We start from the raw sequence: 8,440 nt of genomic DNA, 5'->3' as shown, positions 1-8,440 counted from the left end.
AGCCAGCCCCTGTGCCCGTCCCGCCTGGCTCGGCTCGTGGCTCTCACGACCTGCTCTGGGATGCCTCAGGTGTGCCCCCCAGGGTCACAGGGCAGCTGCCGCCTCCGCAAGCACGTGACTTTGTTCCCGGGCAGACGAAAGGGGAGAGGGCAGGCCCAGGTGTTTCTGCCCCTGGGGTGCGCAGACCACGCTTTTCCGAGCGGCCTCCAGCTGCCATCTGCTTGTGCCCACTGTCAGGACTGTGACAGCCAGCCGTCCCTGTGAGGGCGACGTGGCTCTTCCGGCCAGCTGCAGGGGGAGCGGGGCTGTCGGCCACCAGAGGCTGTTGTGTTCTGGCGGTGAAGCGCATTGCTTCTGGAAGATGCCACCAGGGACCCTGGAGAACATGGGACTTGGATGAAGTGCCCGACGAGAGGAAGTTTTGGGGGGGCTGAGGACCTGAGGGCAGCCTATTGGCAATGTCCCGGCTGACGTGAAGAACACAGCGGACGGCGATGAGGCGGCCTCGGTGGCAGGGCTGCCGCAGGGGACAGCGGGTTCCAGCACACGAGAAGGTGGGCGCAGCAGCGTGCGGGACGGAATTACCCAGCCCACAGGCCACCCCCTGGGGCGACGCACGTGTCACTTCCGACAGAGTTTTTCTGCGGTCTGTCCTAGTCCTAAAAGCCAACGAATGGCTAGTCTTGAGGACACAGGGGGGAGGAGAGCAGACCTAAAAATCCAGATTTGCAGATTCTTTTTAAAAAATCGGAAGATTTGCCCACACTGGGTGTGGCTTTCCGCAGGGCTGTGAGTGGCTGGCACCGGGTAGTGGCTGGACCTTCAGACGGGGGGCGGGGGGACCTCGCCACTTTCCTGGGGTCCCTTGAGGGCTGTCTCTTATACTCCCGGGCCCCTTCCCGACGTGCGTGTGGAACCCAGAGCCTCACGTGTCCCCGCGCGCTGCTGAGTTAGGCTCTTCGGCCTGGGCCTTTCGTGTCCATCTCCATTCGCTTGGGCTGGTGTCACAAAAATACCATGGACTGTTTTAGAAACAAACACTCATTTGTCATACTTGTAGAGGCCGGAAGGCCGAGATGAAGGTGCTGGCGGATTCGGAGTCTGAGAGTCCACTTCCTGGCTCGGGGACAGCTGTTTTGTCACTATGTCCTCATGCGGGCGAAGGGGCAAGGGTGCTTTCTGGGGTCTCCCTGAGAAACCAGCACTTGTCCCATCGATGAGGGCTCCTCCCCATGGGCGGATCACCTCCCAGAGGCCTCGGCTGCTACCACCATGACAGTGGGGATTCGGTTGCAGTATGTGAATTTGGGGGAGACACACAACATTCAGTCTGTGGCAACATCACAGAAAAGAGGTTTGGTTTTTTTTTTTTTTTTCAAAGCCAGCCGCGGTGATGGCTGAGATCAGGCGTGTTTTACCCAATATAGAGGTGAAGGGGCCTGGTGACCCACGGGAGGCGCGATGACACGGTCCTGGCCACGGTCCCTCCGAGCAACGCCGCCCCGTGTGCCGTGGTGGCAGCGGCGTCATCTGAAGGACCAGTCGCGGGTGCTTTGAAATCGCAGCAGGCCGGGAAGATCCACGGAGAATGAACAGCCGTGTGTTCTGAGACGCCGAGACGCTTTGTCCCGGGTCCCTCCGGAGGCTCCCGTTCCTGTTTCTTGACGGCCTGTCAGCTCTTTCGGATGGCTTTTTCCACGCTGAAAACGGCAGAATTAAGCGATGCCGATCGTCTGTTTAAGCGGCGCTTACATGTCCCTTCCCACTGCTCTGTTTTCGAAAGCTGCCACTTGGGTTCTGTCCCGTGAGCGACGCCAGCCTGCTGCGTGGCTAGAGGCAGAAAGAAGCAGGAGCCACAAACAGGGCTCAGAGCCGGGACTGCCGAGGCACCCGGCTCTCGGGGAGGCTGGGAGGAGGGCGTCGGGTCCCTTCGTGGTGGCAGGGGGCCCTGGCATGGCACCCAAACGATGATCAGGGCTGAGCCAGGTGCTGTGTGCGCACGTGGCAGTGCCGGGGTGGAAACAGAGGGGACCCCGTCGCCAAGGTCTGGAGGCAAGCAAGACGTGTTCTCTGGGCAGAAAGGGCTCTCCGTGGTGGTGGGTGGTGTTGGCACAGGGCTGGTGCCGTCCGGAACCAAAGTCCTGTTGCGCGTGGCAGTGGTGAGCCTTTACTGAGCACAGCGGCTCTGCCTCACCCGACTGGCTGGCCTCTTGCATGGCCGCTGCAGACCAGACGGGCTGACCTGTGCGAGGCAGGGGCTGCCTGCCTCCTGCCACGGTGCCTCGGGTCACCTGGGCTTGTAGAAGTGTCGTCTTTTCTTTTTGTTACACGGTGCTGAAAATGGCTGAGATGCTTTACCCTTTTTCTTGACCAGTGGGGGTGAGTTCTTTGTTGTTGTTGAGTAATATCTAGAGACGTTTTTGGTGGTGACAACGTGGGGCTCGGGGTGCGACTGGCATGTAGCGTGTGGAGCCCAGGCTGCTGTGACAAAGGTCCTACGGTGCCCAGGACGCCCCGCGACAAAGGACTGTCCGGTCCCAGATGCCGGTACTCTCGAGGCGGAGAGACGCGTGGTGGGATTCCATCATGTGTTTGATTGGTTGGGCGTTTTAACGCATGGTGCTGGTATGAAGTCTTTTACGGGCCTTTTGCTTCACCCACAGACACATCGCCGACTGTAGGTTATTCACTCTCTTTTCCCAAGTGTCCTATCCATTGACGCATCCACCTGGTGTCACAGGTACTGGACATAGCCCAAGTGTCCATCGACAGGTAAGAAGATAAAATGTGATGTATACGCACCATAGGATATCATTCAGTCTTGAAAAAGGACACTGAACGTCACATACTACATACCACACGATAGACCCCGAGTGCTGTCACCAGACACAAAAAGACAAAGTCTGCACGAGTCCGCATACGCCAGGTATCAGGAGGAGTCACAGTCACAGCAACAAAGCAGGATGGTGAGTGCCCGGGCCTGGGGAGCAGGGGCTGGGCAGCCGTTTGATGGCGTGGTGTCCGCGTCACGAGATGCAGAAGTCGTCGAGATGTTAACACACGCTGTGGTCACAGTCAACTCTTGAACGGCACACTTTAAAAATGGTGCTGACAGTGAATTTTGTATTGCGTGATTTTTGTTCTTGTTGGTTTTTGCCTTTTACTCCAACGACACAGGAGTTGCAGGTGCTCCGGCCCTTGCCGACTGCTTTCCCTCCCTGGCAGTCTGGTGTCGGTCGTCCCTTGCTGAGTGTGACCATCACGTCACCTGCTGTATTACATATCGGGGCAGGTTCTTCCATCTAACAGGGATCCATCCAGATGGAGATTTTGGAAAACGTATCCCCGTTTTAACCAAGAGGCCTCAGTACTCTTCAGTTACAAACAGCCGACTTGTGCCTATATGTATACGTTCAAAGGGCCATCTGGGAAAATGCACATTTCCTTTTTCCCTTCTCTCGATGGCAATCCCAGTGATTAAGCCATGACATATTTTGAAGAGGTATTTGTGTCTTAGCCTGAGAATTTAACTACCACTTAAATCATGTTGGTTTTTTTATGGGGCAAATGTGGCCTGGTTTCCACATAATCCACTTAGGCTAAGCTTTTGTAAAACACTCCCTTTATAAATTTGGACTTTCCGTGTTTTAGAAAGTTTTCTGTAATGCTTTAAGTGAGCCAAACAAGGGGAAAAGGAAACTTTAAACAATGAGAACATCTAGGATAATTGAGCTTTTGGATTTTTTTTGCCCCCAAACCCTCTTATATAAAAGGCCTTAGAAACCACCGTACCTGAATGAACAGCTCGGAGTGCGGTATCCGAAGCCGACTCCTTTTAGTGCTTCTGCTCCTAGTTTCCCCGTGTTAAAATCAAGAAGGGACTCGCCACTCGAACCGAAAAAGCTTCGCGTGGGTTGCACTTCCATTTCGGACACTAATAAGTTATAACAAATGAAATGATTTGTAAGTCTACTTGTACCGTACATTACAGTTTATAAAACATTTGCATAATCGTCTCACGTTCCTTCCGATTGTCCTAGGATGCAAGACACCTAACTCGTACCACCATTTTTGGGGGGGCGACAAAACTGAAAGAAAAATTAAGTGACTTTCCTCACGTCTCATAGTGAAGTGGTACAGGAGTCTTCAGTGCTAGATCATCTCTCATCTCTTTGAAACCTTCCCTGATACTAAGCCCATCCCCCGCCCCCCACCTTATTAGATTATTCCCTCCCCTGCGCTGCCAGTACCCTATGCATGTCTGTTACTATGCTTGTCACATAGAATTTACATCCGTCAGGGTCCAGTGAGGAGGTAGAAACCACACAGTTAACTTGAACGGGGAACGCGTAATACAAAGCAGGAGTCGGCAGTCTGGCGAAATGCCAGCACAGCCCTCGGCTTGTGTCTTGTCCCGGGAGGTGGAACAGGAGATGTGGTGACCACAGGCCCTGCAGAGCCTAAAATATTTATTACTACATGGCTCTTTATGGAAAAGTTTGCCGGCCCCTCATTGCAAAAAATTAACTATTAACAGAATATCACTTATTATCAGTTTATTGGTGAGTAATTTTTAACTAGGGTCAGACGGGGTAGAGACAGCTAAAGCACGCCACAGGAGCAGCTCTCAGGAGCAGCCACCACCTCCCGGCTGAGGCGAATGACCTACGGAAGCCGGTTGGAACTACCGCCGCTCCTTCCGCCATCCCAACCCCCCACAGAGACCCAGCTCTTCATGGCGTGGGTGTGACCGCGGCCACGGGACAGTGGGGTTCACTGAGTGCCACGGGCCCGCTAGTAAGCGCGCTGGCTGGGCAGCTGGCCCGGGTGGGGTGGAGCTGGCTGGGCAGCCGGCCGGGGTGCCAGTGGAACCTCCCGGGAGGCCACACAGGGCGATGCTAGTAAAACTAACCGGAGCTGCTCACTACAGTGCCTGGGGCACTTGCGCTGGCGCCGCTGTGGGTTCATTGCGCCATGTTCCCCGGGACCAAATCTGGAGAGGAGGCACGTACCCCAGCTTTGCTGGTACCCCAGGGGGCGGCAGGGCGCAGGGCGCAGGGCGCAGGGCGGACGCCTCCTGGAAATGAACGGCAGTCTGCGGCATCCCGCCAGCGCCCTCTGCTGACGGTCCCCGCCACGGTGCCGGCCAGCCCGGATCATGCGCGCAGGTCCTGCCGCAGCTTCCCTACATCCCGCAGCCGCGGCTGCGAAGGGTGAGGCTTTCGGAGTCGGGAGGCAACGTGGTGCCAAGTGCTGGAGCAGGCTGTTTGCAGATCTTTCTCCTGGATCGTAGCTCTCCCCGACTGGGTGTGGTGTTGATAGATCGCGTCCCGTACGTGACTGACCAGAGCGTTGCTGCCTGTGTCCCCTGGGGCGCAGCCGGTTCGGCTGATCAGGACTCCGCCAAGGCCCCAGCCCTGCACCTTCCCAAATCTGGAGAGGAGGCACGTACCCCAGCTTTGCTGGTACCCCAGGGGGCGGCAGGGCGCAGGGCGCAGGGCGCAGGGCGGACGCCTCCTGGAAATGAACGGCAGTCTGCGGCATCCCGCCAGCGCCCTCTGCTGACGGTCCCCGCCACGGTGCCGGCCAGCCCGGATCATGCGCGCAGGTCCTGCCGCAGCTTCCCTACATCCCGCAGCCGCGGCTGCGAAGGGTGAGGCTTTCGGAGTCGGGAGGCAACGTGGTGCCAAGTGCTGGAGCAGGCTGTTTGCAGATCTTTCTCCTGGATCGTAGCTCTCCCCGACTGGGTGTGGTGTTGATAGATCGCGTCCCGTACGTGACTGACCAGAGCGTTGCTGCCTGTGTCCCCTGGGGCGCAGCCGGTTCGGCTGATCAGGACTCCGCCAAGGCCCCAGCCCTGCACCTTCCCAAATCTGGAGAGGAGGCACGTACCCCAGCTTTATGGTACCCCAGGGGGCGGCAGGGCGCAGGGCGCAGTGCGCAGGGCGCAGGGCGGACCCCTCCTGGAAATGAACGGCAGTCTGCGGCATCCCGCCAGCGCCCTCTGCTGACGGTCCCCGCCACGGTGCCGGCCAGCCCGGATCATGCGCGCAGGTCCTGCCGCAGCTTCCCTACATCCCGCAGCCGCGGCTGCGAAGGGTGAGGCTTTCGGAGTCGGGAGGCAACGTGGTGCCAAGTGCTGGAGCAGGCTGTTTGCAGATCTTTCTCCTGGATCGTAGCTCTCCCTGACTGGGTGTGGTGTTGATAGAACGCGCCCCGTACGTGACTGACGAGAGCGTTGCTGCCTGTGTCCCCTGGGGCGCAGCCGGATCGGCTGATCAGGACTCCGCCAAGGCCCCAGCCCTGCGCCTTCCCAAATCTGGAGAGGAGGCACGTACCCCAGCTTTGCTGGTACCCCAGGGGGCGGCAGGGCGCAGGGCGCAGGGCGCAGGGCGGACGCCTCCTGGAAATGAACGGCAGTCTGCGGCATCCCGCCAGCGCCCTCTGCTGACGGTCCCCGCCACGGTGCCGGCCAGCCCGGATCATGCGCGCAGGTCCTGCCGCAGCTTCCCTACATCCCGCAGCCGCGGCTGCGAAGGGTGAGGCTTTCGGAGTCGGGAGGCAACGCGGTGCCAAGTGCTGGAGCAGGCTGTTTGCAGATCTATCTCCTGGATCGTAGCTCTCCCCGACTGCGTGTGGTGTTCATAGAACGAGCCCCGTACGTGACTGGCCCGAGCGTTGCTGCCTGTGTCCCCTGGGGCGCAGCCGATTCAGCTGATCAGGACTCCGCCAAGGCCCCAGCCCTGGACCTACTCAAATCTGGAGAGGAGGCACGTACCCTAGCTTTGCTGGTACCCCAAGGGGCGATAGAACCGCAGCTAAGACTGACCGCTTCTTCTTTGGCTTCCTGTCCAGCTGGCGTGGATTCTGAGCTGCCGCTCCCAATTGCCTGAGGCAAGCTCTTCTCTAGCCCTCGCTTCACGTTTTTTTGGGGGCCACGTGCCTCTTTCGGGCAAGAGCGGATCACCCTGCCATCCTCTCGCTTTTGCACATCTCCCTGGCCTGGCCCCGTCCTCTGTCCAGGTCACACCTGCCGTCCTTCGTCTTCCGGCGCTGATCCCGCCTCGTTTTAGGGAGAGCGGAAGGGGATGTATTGGAATCTGCTGAGCAGAGCCTCGTGTTGCTAAGCTCTGGACTCATAATCGACTCGCTCTTCTGGGTCCAGAGCATCTCAGGATTTAGGTTTATTTTGTTCTTTTTTTAATTATCGTCCTATCCTTTTTCTTTTTGACATTTTTTTTTTTTGGTGGTCTACCATGTGGAAAGTAATTTTCCTTTCATAGTTGAGATTTTATGGGTGGTTTGGAGGATGAGTACATGGACATTTCAATTTGTGTCCAATTGTTAACATTGTGTGCCTGGAAAATCTAATAAGCCACGTAGTTGCCATTCTTTGCTACTTAGTTATTCCAGGGACTTTCAAGGTTAGCACGGTGGATGCCTATTTCCCACGAGAGGATATCAAGTATTAACTTCACATGTTGATAAGCTCTTACATTATACGTCCTGCTCAATCACGATTTACCGTCATAAACTACATGCCCCAATTTTGTTTTTCATGGCACATTAATAAGGTTATTAGGGAAACTGGAGTATTATAGGGACCAGGGACATGGAGAGCCAAGATCAAGGGCCGCCATTCTTTAGGAAAGCTGATGAAAAGCAACACATGGCTGCAGATGGTTATTTCCTCATGCTTTGTATTTTTGGGGAGAAAACCCACCCCCCAGCCCAGCCAGGTAGTGTTAAGCTGATGCGCAGGACTGCCAGAGTCTGGGATTCAACATCCTGTTCTCTGCTTGTACCAAAAAATAAACAACCAGCCAATGACTTCACCACTCTAAAAAAAAAAACATATATGGTTTAAAAACGGGATGAGTCGAGGTTCCCTTCTTCTTAAGCATGTTTGTAGAGCTCCTCTAAAACTTGCATTTCCGAAGTAGTTGATCAAATAGTCCCCGGATCGTGTAAGGGAGACACAGACTGTTGGATTCGTAGGGCGTGTGACGTGGTGTTAACTACCCTGGGCATCCCTGGCTACTGCTTCCTCAGAGGCTGGACTTCGCTCAGTTTTTAAGGGTGTGTTTTTCCCAGGTGGATCCTCTGCAGTGCCTTGGTTGTAACCCCCTCAGACGGTTCGCCCTTTCCTGAGGCCGTTTGGCTGGGAACGAGGCTGCCTGCTGTGTTCTCCCACTGCGGGGGCTGGTGACTATGAGGCAGTCTCAGTACACGTGCTCGGGTGCAGGTTTTCCATTTTGAGTCTCAGATTGTTTCACAATTTGATACTTTCTCCGGATGAGTCAAATTTCTTTTCTGAAGCAACCGAGCTGGAGGGGGATGAGTCAAATGATTCGACGCCGCGGACTAAGCAAGGAGTTTCAGTGATCGCCCTGTGTAGTGAACGGCGTGGCTTCGTCACGCGTGTATGTCACTGTCTGGG

General features: G+C 56.3%; 1 protein-coding gene across 5 annotated transcripts in view; it reads left to right on the top strand.

Annotated features, from left to right (window-relative positions):
* The first annotated feature begins 264 nt into the window (after window positions 1–264).
* SHROOM2 (shroom family member 2) overlaps window positions 265–8,440 on the top strand; it is a 63,882-nt gene continuing 55,706 nt past the window's right edge. For 2 of the 5 annotated variants that reach the window (XM_025050990.1, XM_025050989.1), the window contains exon 1: window positions 267–554. In XM_025050990.1, coding sequence (XP_024906758.1) covers window positions 495–554 — 60 coding nt within the window. In that variant the 5' untranslated portion in view covers window positions 267–494. Of the gene's footprint in view, window positions 555–8,440 lie in introns of all 5 variants that reach the window. The other 3 variants (XM_025050988.1, XM_025050987.1, XM_025050993.1) reach the window with 3 other exon arrangements.

The sequence above is a fragment of the Pteropus alecto genome, unplaced genomic scaffold (genome assembly GCF_000325575.1).
Source record: "Pteropus alecto unplaced genomic scaffold, ASM32557v1 scaffold18, whole genome shotgun sequence".
Lineage (NCBI taxonomy): Eukaryota > Metazoa > Chordata > Mammalia > Chiroptera > Pteropodidae > Pteropus > Pteropus alecto.
The sequence above is the reverse complement of the archived record's forward strand: the minus strand, read 5'-3'. Positions and strand labels throughout refer to the sequence as shown.